Consider the following 20567-nt stretch of genomic DNA (forward strand, 5'->3'; position numbering starts at 1 on the left):
ATGGTTAGGCTAAAAGTCAAATTTTTTAGTCCGAAAAATTTAGCTTTTAGCCCAAAAATAGCTTTTCTACTTCAACCATTCTACCCTAAAATTTTAGTCCGGGATTATTAAAGAATGAATTTAGGCTATTTTTTTTTTGTTAAATTAAATTAAAAAAAAAAATAAATATGTAGACTATCGTAAATTAATTTTATGAACATTTTAATCTAAAAAAAAATTTAAATTCCGATAAATATTGGCTAGAGTCCACCTCGATTTCTGGGCTAAATTTCGGGGAGAATTTGACATTGGTTTAGCATTTAGCATTTAGCTCAAAATTTCCCCTTGGGTTGGAGTGCGTTTGGGGGGAAATTTTGGGGGGTAATTTGGTTTTTAGCCCACCGAGTTGATCTTAGGTAAAAACTTAAACATCAATTTTAAGATTCACTAGGACTTTCTATTAAGATTTAATTTTCTATTAGCCTAATGATGAAAATTTTACAAAAAATTATGGTATTATCTCACAACAGCATCGTTTTATCGCAATCCGCAACCACACGGCCTATGTTCAAAACACCAAGGTGCCGTCTTTTGTCCGACTCTGTTGTCCACAATTCGACAATGCAACCCGCGCTGGCCTCGCGCCACGTGGCGGTGATCGGCGCCGGCGCCGGCGGCCTGGTCGCGGCACGTGAGCTCTGGCGAGAAGGTCACAAAGTGGTCGTGTTCGAGCGAGAAGACCAAGTGGGCGGCACGTGGGTCTACACTCCGAAGGTGGAGTCCGACCCGATTGGGATCCACGCGAATCGGACGACGGTCCACTCGAGCATGTACGAGTCGCTGAGGACCAACCTCCCGAGAGAGGTGATGGGGTTCAGAGACTACCCATTTGTGGCCAGGGAAGGAGACGAAGAGAGAGACCCGAGAAGGTTTCCGGGTCACAAAGAGGTGCTGATGTACTTGAAGGATTTTTCCCGCGAGTTTGGGGTATCGGAGATGGTGAGATTGGAAACGGAGGTGGTGGTGGTGGATGCGGCGGAGGGTGGGAGGTGGAAAGTGAAGTCGAGGAGTAAGGGAGGTGGGGGTGTGGAAGATGAAATCTATGATGCGGTGGTTGTGTGTAGTGGCCATTTTACTGAGCCTCGTCTTCCCCAATTTCCAGGTATCAACCGTGGATTCGAATCTTTTGATGAGTTGGTTTATAAGGCAGTTTGATAACCATTTTATTTTCAGTTTTCGATTTTCAATTGAAATATATAATTTGGATGATGGGATTGGTGACTTGGATAGGAGGTGCTTATATCTCTTACGGGTTATAATTTGCACAAACTTTGTTACTTTATTAGTGTAATTGCCTGATTGATTCTGCATTATGCGAGTATAAATTGTATCGACCGATGGTAAGAGATTACTTTTGGTAGAGTGCAATCCATGAAAATCTTCAGGATGGGAATTTTTGAGGTTGCAAATTTGAATTGCATTACTAACTCATGGACCGGAAATGGTGGACTAGCTTGTAAGTAGAGCAGGGAAAAGAAATATGTTTACTGCCCTAATATGTGTAGAAAAAATTAGGACAAACTACGAATTATTGCTGCTATTTCACACTCGGCTACTGCATTCAAGGATGCAAATTCTATCCCGCCCAATGCTTTTGTGATCAGTCCTCAGGTAACAAATCGTGTTGTGAGTTGGTCTCCACCTTCGTTCGGGGTATATAAAGATATATGTTGATGGCAGTTGGTTGGCAAGGGACGGACTGGGGTTCACGGGAGTGGTGGCAAGGGACGCGGAGGGTAGATTCTTGGCGGCTTGCCAGTATAAAGTGAAGGCCACCAGCGTGGCAATGGTGGAGGCGATGGCTATTATGCATGGATGTAATTTGGGAATCAGCAGAGGGTGAAATTTGATAATGGTGGAGTCTGATTCTTTGGAATCTATTTCTTGCTTGAAGGTTTATCAAGGAAGGGCAGCTGGGAAGCTTTCCCTTTTATTGCGAAATGCATTAATTTGAGGGGGGGGGCTTTCAAGATTGCCGCTGGTCTTGGGTTCCAAGATCGGCCAACTCGGCAGCAGATCTTTTGGCTTTGTGGCATTGTAGGGAAGTATGTGATCTTATTTGGGTCGACAGACCCCCATCTTCCCTTATTCATGTTTTGTGTAATGATGGTCTCCCGTGTCTCCACTAATTGTATTATGGTAGTGTGAGGAGGGACGCTTTAGCACTAGGTGTAGCGTCTAGGTCTCTTGTAACCTCCTTGCACTACCCTTCTCTAGTTGTGTTGTTTTAATTGGCTGTTTGCCTCTTTGTAGGCCTTCTGGTAACTTTGGCATCTTTGACCGGATAATGCTATATCCTGATTTCCAAATAAAAAAATAAAAAAAAAACTACAAAACTAATATGGACGCATCTTTATGTTGAGTTTGTGCTTATGCAATCCATTTTTCAGTTATAACAAAAATATAGTTGGTTGTTAGTTTTTCTCCAACCTCTGAACACGTTCTTTTCAGGCATCAATACATGGAAGGGGAAGCAATTCCACAGCCATAATTACCGTAATCCCGAGCCATTTCGAGATCAGGTCCGTCTCATTTCTGCATTCTGTAATAACTTCTAGACTGTGTTCTCTTTGATTTACCAATGCTATGTTGAAATTAACTATTAACAAAATAGTGGACGTGAATACCTCAAATGCGGAAGACTTAGGATCCCTGCACAACCCTAGAAACACCGCACATCGTCTTCTTCACCAGGAACAAGCACCACAAAGAGGAGACTTCCTTACACGCCCTGAGAGTAATCGTTTTGTAGCAAGTATTTTTGCTGTTGTGCTTGTTCCTGGTGAAGAAAAAGACATGATGAAAACAGCTTCAAGTACTAATGAGCAGCTCGCAATTTATAGGTTGATTCCTTGGTTTTTCTTTCTTTCACCTCTAGATAGAGGTTAGCTTCTCACCAATTTCCTGCTTTGCATAGGTTGTAATTTTGATAGGGAGCTCAGCCAGTGCTGTTGACATTTCACGAGAAATAGCTGGAGTTGCAAAAGAAGTCCACATTGCCTCTAGATCTGTTGCTGATGAAACCTTGCAAAAGCAGCCTGGCTATGATAACATGTGGCTTCATTCTATGGTAAAAGAAGTCACCCATGGTAAGAGCTGGGTGGCTATGATGAGAATTTTATCAACAGGATTTTTTTCAACCCTGATGCCGGAAGATGGGTAGATTGAGTGTTTTGATATTATTTGAACTCCTGCAGATTGAAAACGCACATGACAATGGCAGTGTTGTTTTCAAAGATGGAAGTGTTGTCCTTGCTGATACCATTCTCTATTGCACAGGGTATAACTTGCTTCGACTTGTTTTTAGAACTCGATGCTATTGTGTACTCTTCCATGTTGAATGTGAAGTAAGTGAAAATGGGACAAAAATGGAATACTGAATGTAATCTCCTTTGTTCCCTTCAAGGTACAAGTATCATTTCCCTTTTCTTGAAACCAATGGTACTGTGACTGTGGATGATAACCGTGTGGGGCCACTGTACAAGCATGTACTCCCACCAGCATCGGCTCCTTCACTTTCCTTTGTCGGGATACCATGGAAGGTGTTTCTCTACTATAAATCATTTGCCATGTATTGGTTGAATCTTTTGGTTCATTCTTTTGAATTTGGAGTAAATCTTTGAATGTATTTGAATATTGTGGTGGCAGGTTGTTCCTTTCCCAATGTTTGAATTTCAAAGCAAGTGGATAGCGGGTCTTTTGTCTAATCGAATTGCACTTCCTTCCAAAGAGGAGATGATGGAGGATGTCAAGGCTTTCTACTCTTTACTTGAAGCTTCTGGCACACCTAAACGATACACTCACAACTTGGGTGGTTGTCAGGTAATTCAATATTTGTTGCCTGCCTAGTGCCTATGACCTTACCTGAAGTTCATCCATTGAGTTGGTTGAGCACTGCCTTGGCTTCGGAATTACTTTTAAATGAAATCTGGTTTCAGATTAATGAACTCATGATTCTAAATGAAATCCGAGGTCTCTTTTTTGAAACGCTGCTTAATGTGAGTTGTAGGCGAGCGATAGTTTTAGCTAAAGCTCCACTGTTCTAGTCCCGGTACTTATATCTTTGTATATGTCATGAACAGAGTAAATAATTCGGTGTTGTGTTTGCAGTTCGAATATGATGATTGGATTGCAGCTCAGTGTGGCTGTCCAGTCTCAGAAGAATGGAGAAAGCAAATGTACTCGGAAGTGTCAAAAAATAGGCATGCCCGACCAGAGACGTATCGGGATGAGTGGGAAGATGACCATTTGGTGCTGCAAGCTCATGAGGACTTCAAGAAATACACCTTAAATGGAGTGAGCAATGGATAAGTGATATCAAATGACCAGAACTTTTACCCAAGCAAATTGTCTTTCAAGAATGTCCTATATAATCTTTTGTGTTCAACTTTATACTTTTACCCAAGATCTTATATTTGACACACATCATGAGCCGCAAGATCTTCTGAGTCCTTTGCATTTCTTTCAAATCAAAACATTTTGATGCATTTCGAATTGAACTTTACAAATGAAACGCGTATTTGGAATAAAATATCAAACCAAACGAGCTACAAAAATGGTGAGTTGAGAGTTGAGATCGGTTCTACGGAAACAGAACCATCACACCAACGCAGGTTCAACCATCCAAATTTCCCAAAGGGCATGCCATTTAACAAGTTACACAATTTTGTTTGCCTTTATTCTCAAAACCGCATCTACAGTGCATAATTCCTCGTACAATTGACCGATTAGTTTAAGGGTTCGTTTGGATATGTTTTTAAAATAACGGAAAACGCTTTTGGTTGAAATGTTTTTTTAAACCAACCCTCAATAACAATTCTTGTGGATTTTGAAAAAACACTTTAAGTGATTCCTGCAAGAAGTATATATCTGGTGCTTCTTCCAAAAAGTACTTAAAAGTGTTTTGGATGTGCTTTTAAAATGGCTGAAGCACTTTTAGAGAAAATGTTTATGTTCCAAAAGCACTTGAAGTGCTTTCTACAAAAAGCATTAGTTATGTGCTTCTTCCAAGAAGCACTTTTAAGTGCGATTTACTTGCATTTTTACTAAAAATATTTTCACCAAAAGCGTGTTCAATCATTTTAAAAGCACATCCAAACGAAAACGAGCTAGTTCACTAAAAGCGCTTACAATCATTTTAAAAGCTCTTCCAAATGAGCCGTAAATCATTGATCGAAAGTTCTAACCGTGTTTCTTCTTTTTCTTATACAAGGCCATTGTGGATTTCTTGAGTGCTACATTTTCTGTGAAAAGATAGTTGTACTTCTGTAACACCCTCTCTTTGTCTTCAAGCATGCCTAACATCTCATATGCATCTGCCACTCTCCGGACAATTGACTTCTCTGGAGGTTTCCGATCAAAAGCTTCCAGGCCCTCAAAAAGCTTTGGAATGCAAGCATGATTATGTCAGGATAGTCTAGTATAATATACAAAGTAGTTGATTCAAAAAGACATAAAATTGAAACAGCCAAGCATCAACCGATTCCACAACACTTGATTAACTGAGTCTGAATTAAATAAACCGTACCTTTACAAGATTCTTCAACATGTTGTTTCGATAATATATAGCTATCATACTTTTGCATAACTTCCATGGAACTGCATGCAAATCCATGCCAATCTTCTTCTCCCAAAACTTGTGTGCTTCTTCGGGTCTCTGGTCCATATCTAAAGCTCGGATCAGTTGCCCATATGTTCCCATTGTGTTTCCTTGTCCCTTGCTTAGCATCCATTTGATTACCTAACAAGTTCCCTTTAATAAAACCATGCTTTACAAATCACAAAAGTAAATAAAAAGGAGGCCTCGCTCTTCTTTTTTAAAGAAAAAGTAAAAACCATTAACACACTCAAAACTACTAAATTTCCTAGTTGGTACGAATTCTGAAAGATAATCATGTTCTCAAATTTCTCCATTTCCAATGGAAGTCCTTCCGTTTCGTCTGTAATTGTCAATTGAATATTGAGTGAATTTAAATCATGAAATTTTTTGTTCAAGAATGAAATCTTATTGGAACTGTCCACATCCAATTCATCCTTCGGAACCATATCACATCCTGGATCTGCTGAAATAGGATGAATTGAGACAATATGTTGTAAATACGTAATTATCTTGAATATATTAACTATTTCTTTATTTTCCAATTGCCTGGAAGGGACAAAAGAAACATCTTGTTATTTCTTCAACAATTTCTGACTAGCTGTACCGACCGTTTCTTTTTTAGGGTCAATATAGAGCTACGATGGAAAAAGAAGTTTCCACACATCCTTATGCAAGCACTCCAAAAATAATGCGAATACTGGGACTGGACGTTCAAAATTAATAACAAAGAAAACAAGCTAGCCTTGACGCACTACGCTCTTCCTAGATGGTTCTTCCCGAATGGTAAGAAGTCTTTTGCTGCGATGATTATTGGAACTTTAATACATGATGGAAACTTTTTTCTAGAAAAGTATTCCCAAATTGAGTGCTTTGTGTAGAAGTGTGCTTGCAATTGTTTAATCCATAAAGAGAGACAGAATTGATCGTACCTGAACTATTCTATGCCACTGCTGTTCCTTCTCAAGAGCAATTAACGCCATCCTAATTTTTCCAATGGGAAAGTCTTCCTCCCATGCAACCCATCCATCAAGAGAACCGTAAACAGCCTCCTTACTGTCACTGAGATCTAGAAGCTGCAAAATGCGGAAGTTATTTAACAACTTTCCCATTCCGGGCTCAAAACAAGAATCGAACAAAAACACCACTCGACATTTAGACGATAAATACAGGCATTAAAATTAGCATATCAATGTAGTAGCGGAGGGGATTGTTGCCACTGCAAGTAAAAATTTAAGGAGGGGTCAATTTTAAGTGACTATAAAATTATGATAAATTGAGCTTGTAAATGAAGATTACTTAAGAAATGATCATAAGTATCAACGTACTTAGCATAAAAAATATTCTGAGTTTCCAACCTTGATATCGTTATGATTTAATTAATTACATTATAGCAGATGACGCTTTACAACAATGACGGAAAGCAATCATGCCTATGCACCTTAGCGCGAATTCAAATAGAAGTAATTGGATATGAGTATGAGGACATGAAATTAAATATCTTTTATTTGATTAAGAGGCAAAGAATGAAATTATGAAATTAAGTTTTGGACCCTCAACTATGAGCAAATTACATTTGTGAGGAGGGTCAACTATAAATATAAAAGCCAAGCTACATCAATATAGCACATATAAATACAACATTTCCAAATTGTGAGAAGGTAATATGACCCCCTTGGCCTTAACTGGCTCCGCCAGTGTTTGTATATAAAGATTCAGAAAAATAAATACAAAAACAAACACACAAAAGCACAAATTTCCAAAGAAGCACTTTTGTGTGATATTTGGAACTGATTACCCTATTTTAGGCAATTCTCTTTGAGACATGTCCGTAGAGCAGCCACAAGTTGGCCACTCATGTAAACCAACCGGCTACCAATACTATTTGGCATGCTGATACGCCTATCTTGGTTGTATCTCTGTTGCTTTGGATATTTCTGATTAAATTCATGAGGAATTAATCAAATGGAAAAAAAAAAAAAAAACGCAAAAATGGCTTGAGCTTTTGATTAAATCCAGTATCAGCCGGCTACAATAGTTAAAATCCAGAAATTTTCACTGTATTACAAAGATTCAACTAAGAACACAAAGTTCAATAACTGTAAATTACCGAAAAAGGGTTGAGATATGTATACTTACAGTTTTTACAAGAAAGTTAACCTTATCCTTTCTAGGAACATTCCATCCTATTTGGTCCCTTTTCTCCCCTTCAGCATTCTTCTCTGGATCGTAACTGTTACCTTGGTGGTTGTGTTGATCCTAGATCATTGCCATATGCAAATCGATTAGTCAATCATTTAATGAATATCAATTTGCGGGGTGTGTGTGTGTGTGTGTATTACAACAGGAAACTATCAGATGAATGGCCGCAGGGGATGTCATCCTTTCCCAAAACTTAACAATGTACATGCAAGATACAATATTGTCCATATTCTAACATTCTCGAGATTCTTTTAAGAAAATTTGCAGTTCTTTTCATTTATTATGTGCAGGGAATAGCTCTAAGATACCTCCAAGGCCACCGTAGTCTTTGCAGCTCTTTGGTTAGATATTTGAGCTTGCACCACAGTACTGTAAGTCGAATTCAGAATTTGGGCCCTAGTAACTCCAAGCCGAGTCAACCGCCCAACCTGGTTTCGATAACAAGTTAGAGACATCCGTTTGTAATTCTATAGAAGTTCAACTGCATCCATTTAATTAAAACCTCGATATAAAGGTACATTTATTAGTATTCATAATATTGATTAATAATCTAAAAACATCAGTGGCCCAAGCATTTACACAGCTGACTACACTAAATCTGTTTAAGTTAATTCAAGCTTATCCAGCTTTTTGAAGTTCAATTTTGCAGTTGGTCGAGTTATAAGTTTAAATTAGACCGAAACTAATCTCGTCCACAAGAAGACATTTATTTCGGCACATTGGTTGGAATTCAGTAGTAGTTTGACTCCCTGAGTGAACAGCCACCCGCCCAAACCGAAACTAAGTAACTAGATTGACCCCTTTATTGAACTTACTTAGGAGACTCTCGATATGGGTAGCCTATCATCCGTTTTCAAAGAGTTTCACCTGCTTAAACAAATTATTGACTTCCCCAATACAAATGAAACAAAGAAAACGATTCCCAAATGAAAATTAATTAGAATCTACAAATGAAAGGACCAAGACTCAAAATCCTAAATTTTGATTGCACTCGGAAGCGAAAACCAACAAATCATATGATAATCAGAGACTCAAAATCCTATATCAAACCAGTAGAGAGAGAGAGAGAGAGAGAGAGAGCAGGTACTTACGAGAATGGACATGGCAGGAGACTTCCACATGAGTAGAAAGTGGGTGCAACAATCTCAATGGTTAAGCGTATTTGGTTCCATAAGAAGCAAGCAAAACCTGACGGACGGAGAAGAACTAAGATTCTGGTCGCTGTGGCGGAGCCGTCTGTTTCTCCAAAACTCTCTCTCTCTCTCTCTCTCTCGCAAGCGCGATCGTGAGAAGGCTATAAAGTCGGGTTTGGGTTTCAGAAGTTGGGTGGATTGAGTTTATCATGGCCTGGGCTGTGGGCTAAGCAGTATTAAAATGTGGTGTTTTCAAGTGGTAGATTACGTACATGGAGTAGGATTCTCTTCTATTTTTTTTTTCTTTTTATTTGAAGGATCACGGTTAAATCACATCAATATTTTATATTAATTAATTTTCAGAGTTTTAATGAAAATAGCTTGAGCTAAGTTTATTTTAATTAAAAAAAAGTAAAAAAATCATCCTATAACTTTATTTAGTGAAAAAAACATAAAATTTAATAAAAAGTGCTTAAGTTTTAATAAAAATGACAAAAGTTTAATATAATAAAAAATAAAATAGAAAAAAAAAGTAATAAAAAACTGACACGCGCACACATCCATCACACACGTTATTTTTGAAATTGAATGGTACAACACTATTTTTGAAACTGAACAATATTTTTAAAAATTGTACGCTAATTATTTCTGAAACTAAACACGAGTACTACATTACTTTTGAAATTGAACACAGATACAACACTATTTTTAAAACTGAATGCAACATTATTTCTAAAATTAAACACAGATTGACGTGCACTGACTATTTCTTAAACTAAATATGGTATCTCTTTAAAAACACTAACGACCATTAAGACAAATTTTCTTTGTTTTCCAGTTAGCTGTTTCTTTACAAAGACAAAGGAGAGAAATCCATTTGATTCGATTAATTGAATAGGAAGAATGTTTTACCAAATCGTACATTCCATACGGCTAACATTGCATCATTGGAAATTCATCTATTTTGTTCATATTTTGTTCTGTCTGAATTTGCCAGGTAGAATTTTAACTTATGGGCAACATCAAAGGAGAGGCAGACACCATACATTAAGTAATTTAACCAATCTTCCTCCGATCTGAAATGTTTATGGTTTTGTAGTACATAATGAACGTTAGGTTTTGATTAAAACGTTAGGTGGCGTACAACCTTTAGTTAGTATTTTTTTTCTTTTCTTTCTCTTGTTCTTATCATTAAGGTCTGGTTTGGGTGTGGTGCTTTATTAAAAAAAAAAAAAAACAGCTTATTAAAAAATCTGGAACATCAAATGTGTTTGGTAAAACAAAAAAAAAAGTGGTTTTTTTTAAACTGCTATCAATGATAGTAGAAAAACATAGAAAAACAAAAGTCAGGTTAAAAAAATGTTTTTCTTTCTTCAAAGCATAGTAATCAGTACGCATTTAATGAAATTTTTAAATGCCAAGCATACCCCCACATATTTTACAAAATCACAATCATTGTCCGTACATTATTTTCTTTAACAATTATTATATCACTAAATACCATATTTTTTTTAGTCATTTAACATATTCACAACAATTTATATAAAAATTTACTAAATACTCAGTGACACACCCCGACCTAAATCGAGGCATGCTGGCCGTCACATGAGGGTGACGTAGCCATGTGCACAGTGCAGAAGTGATAGTGATACGAATATGTAGGTAAATAAAAACCAAACTAGCTAATTTCCACTAGGTAAGTATATAAGTGTGAGTGAAGATGTTTAAAGCACGGATACACATCATCAGAGCATAGATAACCTAAGTGCAGTCCAACAAGCTAAGTGTTAATTATACAAGATGTGAAGGAAACCCTACATTGTTTGGAGTCTGTCAAAACCGTCGTAGAGTCCTCGTGAGCCACCAACAAGAACCTCTAAGTAGAACCTGGAGGGGCGCAAAATAGAAAACGTGAGTGGGCAAAAACAAAGCTTTTAAAAACCATTTCTCTTTCCAAAAGCAATAACCCTAGACAGCAAACCCGTATAATTTCCCAGAAAATATTAATACATATGTATTTATAGAAATCAAGCTCGAGAGTAATAAAAACCAGGTATATGCCATGTCATTATCTCAGTAGTAAATATGTAAGACAGGTGATATAAATCAATGTAAAAGTGATATGCCAGCTGGAGTCACCTAATGTGACCTGTACGGCACTAAACCTGCATACGAGTAAGAACCACCTAATGTGGTATGTATGATAGGCTGGGTGTAAATAAGTACGCTCAAGTGCTATGATCACGTGAAGGCTGTGCGACGAATCATAGGTCACCTACGAGTTGGAACCACCTAATGTGGTTGATGCGAAAATTAACTTAACACAGAAATTAAACTCTCTTTTGACAATTGTAGTATAGATGTAAGTAGGGATCGTTCTTAAACCGGGGATTAAGAGAGATTGCTAAACACTTTAAACTGATTCAAATTGATAAAACTAAGCTTTTAAAACACTTAACTAAACTTAAAAGACTCAAAACAAGTTCACAAGACTCAAAATAAGCTAAAAACACTCAAAACTGCCTAAGAACACAAACTGGGCAGATTTGACTCTAAACACAAATTTGGACGAATTTTGGTTTTAACTTGACTCAAATCACTTGAAAACACAATCTAAAACAGATTCTAACTAGTTAGACACTCTAAAATAAAGGGGGATTTGGTTTTCGACGAAAATAAAGTAAACAAAAACAAGACTTTAAACTATGCAGATTTGCACGAATTGGGTGAAATTAGATGGATGATGGCCTAGCTAAGAGGTCTTTCTCCACCCATGACATACTTGCATACAAAACAATCTCCAGTTGCTTCTTCAATGAACCATGAACCTCAATACCCCAAGTTAATTAGGTACGCTTAAATTAACCCTCAGATTTTCCTTAAGTCATTGAATTGAATGGAATTAGCGCATTGCAATCAAATCATTCCTCAAAAGTTCTCTACATGAAAGCGCATAATAGAGAAACAATCAAAGATCATTAAATTCTATGAAAATCATAAGTGTTAACGAGGCATTCGTAACTATGAAAGCGCATGATACTTATGCCAAGAATTTACTTAACATGATTGTGACTAACAACCTTTACTACTTATGAATATAAGTTCCCAACGATTAGGTGAAACTTCCTTATATCCTAGCATTAGATTTATGCATGCAAATTAAGTGTGCACTCTCAACCCACATACAAAAACAAGTTTTAATTCAAACAGATAAGTAAATTGGATTCTCAATTCATGAAATCACAACTGGAAGTAATCAAATCATAATGCAAATATAGCCATGGTTTCGAAATTCCCCCTAGCCAAGAGGAGATTAGTTCCTCATACTCATAAGGCAAAGATTCTTGAATTTAAACATTGAAAAACACAAGAAAGATTACACCTAAAACGTTCCAGCAACTCCAAGTCGAATGGCATGCACGGCTAAGGCTTTCCTCCTTCTTCCTTGCTGTGGCACAAGGTGCGGGTGATGGTTTTGGGGGTTATGAATGATTTATTCTTTCTTGGGATGATGAATGATGGCTGATTAGGGTGAAAGGGTGCGACAGATTGTGTATGGAGGTGTGGGGATTGAATGAATGATGGAGAATTAGGGTGGAAGGTTGCGGCAAGGGTTTTCTGAATAGCATAAAGGGTTCTTACGAATTTGTGGCTAAAAATATGTTTATATAGTCCTAGGGTTAATTAGATTAGGGTTACACTTAGCAGATTTATTGGATTAGGGTCCTAGGGTTCGACACAAGTGAGTTAAATCCACTTAGGAGTGGGTTTGGCCCAATTAGTTTCATAAAAGGATTTGTGTAACCCAAATCCACAAGGAATGAGGCCCTATAAATCAGAATCCAAAAGGAAAAAGGTTTAGGAAATTCGTCCAAAATTGGGCCTTCTAGAAACTAGGTGTTTTGTGGCTGATTTTGGGTTTTCTAGAAGAGATAAAAGGGGGAAGGGTGCAGCACCCTTTTAGGGTTAGATAAGGCTTCTAGAAATCATGTTTTTAGGTCCACTTGCAGCTAGGATTAAGGTGGAACAAGATTAGGTTAGCATAGGATAAGATAAGATAAGGTTTGGATAATGTTGGATAAGGTTTTGGATAATGTTTCCTCTTTTGAGCTAATTCATTATCCACTTTTTCTTGAGTTTAATTTCTTCATCTTCTTAGCAGATTTCTAGCCTTTTGAACTCCAAATTCGTCCATCCATGTTGGCCCATATACAAGCTATCCATTTAGTGCCCAAAACAGCTCCAAAATGCACCAAAATGCACTTTCTTGGTACTTTAACCCTTTGGACCTACAAACACACGAAAATGAGTTGAAATACTACATTAACTAAGAAATAATAACACAAATGAACAAGAATAAGCTAGCTAAGTCGCCTAAATATGCTCCTATCAGTGGTATGTACGACAGGCTTGCACTTGACTTGGATTAGCGCTGAGCATGCGGTGCGAGAGGTGAATGATCACGTGAAGTCTAGGCCCTGGCCACGGGTGAAGCACTAACACCGGGATGCATGATAATGAGCTCTATGTGCATCAACTCATAATCAACTACCATGCAACCATACCAACAATATATACTCACCTGAACTTACCTAGGCCTCCGTAGCATCATGCAATATTATGCAAAGCTATACTAATGCATATGCTAAAATGTAAAGCAAACATGACATGGCATTTTAAACGAAATTCCATTTAAAACAATTTCTGGGAGACGCATATATATATATATATATATAGAAAACCAAAAGCCCACTCACTGGTATGTAACAGGGTCGTAACCCTCAAGTCTCGCCTGGCTACGCTCGTACTTCGGAAATATCTCACCTATATGTGAAACAACTATTTTAACGTTAATTTTAAGCACATAACAAAAATCGTGTAATAACTTCTCATATGTTGCTCAATTGGGATGTTTGAATATATCATCGTGGCCTACTCAATAGCACGAGCATCCCCATATTTTTAGAATAATTTTTCAATGTTCCACGTGCCCTCATGTGCCGGCCAAGGTACGGCCACGCACAGGCACGTACCTGGCACACAGACGGAATCCTTAACGACGTTGGGGAATATTCCGTTAAATAATAGCATATTCCGTCTAAAAACTAACGGTGATACCTGACGCCGTTGACGGAATATTCCTTGTCTTCTCCGATGGTCATCGCCGGAGCCGCCGTCTGTGTCATTGGTTTCTGGAAAAACTTCAAACTTCAATATCTTCTTCAAAACTCAACCAAATTCCATGAATTTTATATGGATTTACAGCTCTCAAAGAGTAGAATGCAAGTCGAAATTCTGGCTAAACCTGTAAACCCACGGTCGAGCTTATTCTGACGTCCACAATACTCCAAAATTGTTCCAAAGTGCTAGGGAAGCTATAAAAGTAATTTCTTAAGTCTTAAAACTAGGTAAATCCTTCGTGATCACGTCGGAGAAAATTAAACCCCTCGCCGAAGCTCGGGTATCTTGAGTTCTACACGCCTTCCCCTAAAACAAATGGTACGGCTGGACTCGTGAAGTCGAGGGGAGTATGATGGTATCGACTTTAAGCTCGATCTGTGTATGTGTGATGGTATTTGAAGGTTAGGGGGTTTAATCGTACGGACAAGAGGGAGAGTTCAAGAAAGAGGAAAAGGATGATGGAGGTTGGCACGTGTATGTATGTGCGTGTGTCCGGATTGGGCAATTTTAAATTGCCTCAAGCCCTAATTGGGCTGCATGTTTAGGGCTAACAATTGATCCCAAAACAAACCTAAAATTCTAATTGGACCTAAGAAAGTAGGAGGTGTGGTGATTGGTCCATTTCCTTAGCCCAATTACACATTCATTTATTCGTAACATTTTCATTACAAACCCAACTCGGCTCTAACTTGTGTCAATGCTCTCGTGACGTCGAGTACAATTTAATCACATTAGCTGGAAAAATAATTTAAAACTATATACATACATCCACGTCACTAAGCCTCGAGGGTATAATCCTCATCTTCACTCATTCGAGGATAAAATGTATATTAATTCGGGACGGGTTGTCACAACCTACCCGCCTTAATAAAATTTCATCCTCGAAATTTCTATACAATAACATAACAAACCACTAATATCCATAAAATAAGCGTGAATACATATCTCGTATATGATCCTTTGTCTCCCAAGTGGCTTTCTCCATTAAGTGGTTCCTCCATAAAACTTTCACCATGCGCACAGTTTTGTTCCTCAGAACATTATCCTTCCAATCTAAAATCGTCACTGGCTCCTTATTGTATGTTAAGTCTGGATTAATTTTTAGTGGTTGAGGAGGTATCATGTGTGATGGATCAGAGACATAATGACGAAGCATAGAGACGTGAAAAGCGTCGTGCACCTTTGATAACTCTGGGGGTAACTCAAGTCTATAGGCAACTTCGCCGACTAGTTCGGTGATCTGGTATGGTCCAATGTAGTGAGGACTTAACTTACCTTTCTTATCAAACCGTACAACGCCCTTCCACGGAGATAGCTTCAGAAACACCCAATCTCCAACTTTATACACCCTATCAATGGCGTGTTTATCAACAAGGCTTTTCTATTAATCCTGTGCTGCTTTCAGGTTAACTTTAATTACCTGAATATTCTGGGTAGTTTCATCAATAATCTCTGGGCCCACTAACACCCTCTCACCAACTTTTGACCAACAAAGAGGAGTACGACATGATCTGCCATAAAGTGCCTCGAAAGGTGACATATCGATACTAGAATGGTAGTTGTTATTGTAGGCAAACTCAATCAAATCCAAATGCTTATGCCAAGCATCGCCAAACTGTAGTACTGAAGATCTAAGCATTTCTTCTAGTGTTTAGATAGTTCTCTCAGATTGCCCGTCTGTCTGTGGATGATATGCCGTACTATAGAGTAATCTCGTACCAAGAGCTTCCTGGAAAACCACCCAAAACTTAGAAGTGAACCTAGGATCCCAATCAGAAATAATACTAACTGGAACCCCATGGTATTTAACAATCCCTGATATAAATAACTTAGCTAATCAGCTTAAAGAATAGTTCTCTCGAACTAGTATAAAGTGTGTTGACTTAGTAAGCCGATCCACTATTACCCAGATGAGGAAGCTTATACACGAACATGGTAATATTTTCCCATTTCCATTAGGGAACGAGAAGTGGCTGCATTAATCTAAAAGGCTTCTTCCTCTCAGCTTTGACTTGCTGACAAATTGCACATCGACTCACATATTCAGCAATCTCTCATTTCATGCCAGGCTAGTAATAGAAAGGTCGAATAGTGTGATACATCTTGGTACTCCTAGGATGCATTGCATATGCCGATATATGTGCTTCATTGAGAATATCTTTCCTTTGTTTTGCAATATTTGGCACGTACATCCGACTTCCTTGCATAAGCATGCCATCAGATTCCCAAATCCTAAGATCTTTCTTTTTCCCTCAGGATACTGCCTCTAATAATTCCTAAGATTCCATATCATTCATTTGAGCCTTGAGCACATGATCAATTAAAATTGGTCTGACCCAGAAACTAGCAAGTAAAGCTTCTTCCCGATCTATTGCGCCCAAATTAACTCTAGTATATCTCAATTCCGTGAGGAGAGGGATATGGCAAGCATATAAAGCATTAAGTTGGCCAAGTGATTTCCTGCTAAGCTCGTCAGCCACCAAGTTTGCACGACCATAGTGGTACTCAATCGTGCAATCATAATCACTGAGCAGTTCTATCCACCTTCGTTGTCGAAGGTTAAGATCCTTCTGGGCGAAAAGGTATGTGAGGCTTTTATGATCTATGAAAATTCGGCACTTTTCCCCATACAAATAATGCCTCCAAATCTTCAAAACGAAAATAATGGCTATTAGCTCGAGATCATGGGTAGGGTAATTCATCTTATGTGGCTTCAATTGTCGACAAGCATATGCAATTACCCTACCATGCTGCATTAATACGCAGCCTAAGCCATTTAAGGAAGCATCATTATAAATCTCAAAACTACCACTGTCGTTTGGAAGCGCCAAAACAGGTGCGTGAGTGAGACAATACTTTAGCTGCTGGAAACTCCGCTCATAATCATCATTCCGCTCGAATCTAACATCATTTCTAGTCAACCTCGTTCGACCGCAGCTACTATTTATGGGTCCACCTAAATACCTAAGCTGATATTATATGCCCCAAAAATGCCACTTGATCTAGCCAAAACTGGCATTTGCTAAACTTAGCATATAATTGGTGCTTCCTCAATTTCTTTAAAACCAAGTGAGATGTCGAGTATGCTCAGCCTTAGACTTAGAATACACCAAAATATCATCAATAAAGACAATAACGAACCTGTCGAGGTGGCTTGAATACCCGATTCATCAGGTCCATAAAAGCAGCGGGTGCATTCGTTAACCCGAATGGCATCACAAGGAATTCGTAATGACCATATCGAGTCCTAAAAGTCGTCTTAGGTACACCTTCACTTCTGATCTTTAATTAATAATACATAGATCTCAAATCAATCTTGGAGAACATGCAACCGCCTCGAAACTGATCTTTAATTCATTCGCGGCAACGGATAACAGTTTCTAATAGTTAGCCGATTTAGCTGTCGATAGTCGATAAACAGCCTCAAAGTCCTGTCTTTCTTCCGTACAAACAAAACAAGAGCTCCCCAAGGCGAAGTACTAGGCTGAATGAAACCCTTATCAACCAATGCCTGTAATTGAGCTTTCAATTCCCTCAACTCAGTAGGAGTCATTCGATAAGGAGTTAAGGAGATAAGATCTGTACCTGAAAGTAAATCAATAGTAAACTCTACCTCTCTATCTGGTGGTAATCTAGGTAAATCGTCAAGGAAAACATCAGGGAAATGCCTAACTACTCGAACATCCTCCACACGGATATGAGTATCCTCATTCAATACCACGTGAGCCAAATAACCCTGGTAACCTTTCCTCAATAGCCGTTTGACCCTCACGGCAAAAATGATGTTGTGTTTCAATCCACTATGTACACCCACAAATGTAACCACAGGTAGGTCCGGCCGATCAAAAGTAACTATCTTTTCATAACAATCCATCATGGCATGATTGTAATGTAACCAATCTATGCCTAGAATAACATCGAAGTCAACATTATCTAATGGTACCAGATTAGCTGGCATAATAATGTTCTCCACTAGAACAGGACATCCTTGATATACCCAGCTAACATAACATGTCTCACCTCTAGGCATCGAAAACTCTAACTTATAACCGAGAGGTGTGGGGTAGGGTTGCGTAGTCTGAGCAAACGTATGAGAAATAATAGAGTGTGTGGCATCATAATCAGTTAATACTCTAGCAAAATGGCTAAGAATATTCAACATACCCATAATCAGATCAGGATTGTTCTAAGCATCCTGCAAGGTTATATGGTGAACATGGCCCTGTGGCTGTTGTCGTCCTCCATGACCCCTGTTACTTTGATTTCCACGTCCTTGTGTACCGCGTCCTTGACCAGGCTGATTAAGCTGCCTCGACGATCCTGCATTGCTAGAAGTAACCTCAACGTTCTGGGACTGCCCTCCAAGATACTACTGTGATCCACCAGCTGAATATGTCTGATATGGTGCATAACCTTCTGGATACTGAGTGTAACCACTCTGCTGATACGGATCATGTGGGTACTGATATTGTCCTACAGAATATGGAGCTATATCACCCTGATAATGATGTGCTCCACCATAACTCGCCTGGGTATAATCACTAGGCCCGGGAATCTGCTGAATAGGAACTGATGGTGGCAAAGCAGATTGCTGGGGTTTCTATTGGCTTTGTGGGTATTGGATAGCCCGATGTCCCATCTGACCACAAACAAAACATCCACCTCTGTTGCCTTGTCTACAATCCCCAAAATGTCTACTATTACATCTGCAGCAAAATGGACCACCAGAACCACCAAAATCTCTTTGTCTTTGAAAGCAGGAATCGCCTGAGCGTCCGCCCCTCTGCTGCGCAGTGGAACTCGAGCCCCCACTAGAAGAACTAGAACTAGTACCACTTCTCTTAAAACTCTGTGTCTTGCTAGGACCTTGCGATGAATGACCTTTATCTTTATTACGATTTTTCTTCTGATTATTATCTTTTTCTTCTTCCTCCTCACTATCATCTGGAGCATTTTCAGAATCCTCAACTCGAAGTAGAACTTCATAAAACTTTTGATATGTCAAACATGGAGTAGTAGTCGCCATGGAACGCCACTTATTTCTAGTACCCCATTTAAATCGTCGAAGCAGTAGGATTTTTAGGAATCTTCGGACAATACTGAGACAAATCAGTCAACTTTCTATAATACTCATTAGCTGACATTTTCCCTTGCTTTAATTGCGAGAATTCTTGCCTTATATGATCCAAATACTCTGGGGGTACAAATCTCTTTTGGAATAATCGCTTAAAAACCTCCCAATCTGCAGCTTCTTTCGGTGACAACTAAAAAGATTCTTGCCTCCACCAGGATGCAGCCTCCTTACCCAAAAACCAAGTAGTCGTCCCGATACATCTATCTTCAGGGAAATTCCCCTATCGTTGCATCACTCGATAGGTTTTCTCGACATGATTAAGCCACTGCTCGACTACCTCAGGTTCCTCATTACCCACTAAATTATTCAACTTTAAGTTATATACAGTCTCTAAGGGAGTTTTCTGGGGAGGACGAAGTGAGGACTGAATGGCATTAGTGATAGGAGCATATTTAGGCAACTTAGTTGGCTTGTTCTTGTGCATTTACGTTGTTATTTCTTAGTTCTTTAAGTCTTTTAAGTTATTTTCGTATGTTTTCAGGTTCTAAGGGCTAAAGGAGCAAAGAAGTGCATTTTGGAGCCTTTTTGGAGCACTTTTGGGCTAAGGATGGATAGCTTATACTTGGAGCAAAAGGAATGGACGAAATTGAAGAGTTGATGTCACAAGGATTCCTACTTGAAGTAGCCACACACCTTCCACCATTTCAGCCGCACCTTTGTCCTAACACTAGAGCATTAATCATTCACTTTTCATTATATAATTCATGCACCATCATGCATATATTCCCCCCCTAGCTGTCTCTCCCATGGATTAATCACCCAAGCCATATTCAATCCTTGAACCCGTGCATTCACCAAAAATTCCAGCACCTCCACACACCTTGCCGCAGCCTTTCCAGCTTTCCCCCTTCATGATTGCAGCCACATGTTTTCCCATTCTATCATTTCAACCACATGCACTCTTCATCATTAAGCCAAATTCACTCCCATTTCTCTCCCATTAATCTTTTCAGCCGCAACTCCCATCAACATTCTCCCATTAAACAATCAGCCACACTTCCACATGCATTCCCTCTTTAATCATTCACTCCCTAGCTGTCATTCCACATGCATTCCCTCTTTAATCATTCAGCCACATTCTCTCACATTCTCTCCCATTTTCTCCCTATAAAACCATACACACTACACACCATAAAACAATCCCTGAGCCGTGCAAAACCATCCATTCCAGCAGGAACCCTTGTGTGCCGTGCACTCCCATTCCACATTCCAGCTTTCCTACAACCTGGCCGCACCACTCCAACCACTCCCCATCCCTCCAAAACACTACCCTACCATCACA

General features: G+C 38.8%; 2 protein-coding genes across 3 annotated transcripts; one reads left to right on the plus strand and one right to left on the minus strand.

Moving 5' to 3' along the window:
• The first annotated feature begins 486 nt into the window (after window positions 1-486).
• Window positions 487-4477, plus strand: LOC137710629 (flavin-containing monooxygenase FMO GS-OX-like 4). Of its 2 annotated transcripts, XM_068449703.1 has the most exons (7): window positions 487-1141; window positions 2491-2561; window positions 2957-3109; window positions 3237-3319; window positions 3446-3581; window positions 3688-3861; window positions 4150-4477. In XM_068449703.1, exons 1-7 carry the CDS (start codon window positions 490-492, stop codon window positions 4348-4350), a joined length of 1470 nt encoding a protein of 489 aa, XP_068305804.1. In that variant the 5' UTR covers window positions 487-489; the 3' UTR covers window positions 4351-4477. The 2 variants fall into 2 exon arrangements, 1 of the variants encoding a protein (XP_068305804.1); XR_011064987.1 differs by lacking the exons at window positions 3688-3861; window positions 4150-4477 and having other exon boundaries at window positions 499-1141; window positions 2957-3128; window positions 3446-3498.
• Window positions 4478-4663: 186 nt separating this feature from the next.
• LOC137710630 (pentatricopeptide repeat-containing protein At4g18975, chloroplastic) lies at window positions 4664-9124 on the minus strand. The gene is made up of 6 exons (XM_068449704.1): window positions 8929-9124; window positions 8146-8265; window positions 7775-7894; window positions 6568-6711; window positions 5567-5779; window positions 4664-5421 (listed from the first exon to the last, which is right to left on the minus strand). Exons 1-6 carry the CDS (start codon window positions 8956-8958, stop codon window positions 5221-5223), a joined length of 828 nt encoding a protein of 275 aa, XP_068305805.1. The 5' UTR covers window positions 8959-9124; the 3' UTR covers window positions 4664-5220.
• Window positions 9125-20567: the final 11443 nt, after the last annotated feature.

The sequence above is a fragment of the Pyrus communis genome, chromosome 12, assembly GCF_963583255.1.
Source record: "Pyrus communis chromosome 12, drPyrComm1.1, whole genome shotgun sequence".
In the NCBI taxonomy this organism is placed as follows: domain Eukaryota; kingdom Viridiplantae; phylum Streptophyta; class Magnoliopsida; order Rosales; family Rosaceae; genus Pyrus; species Pyrus communis.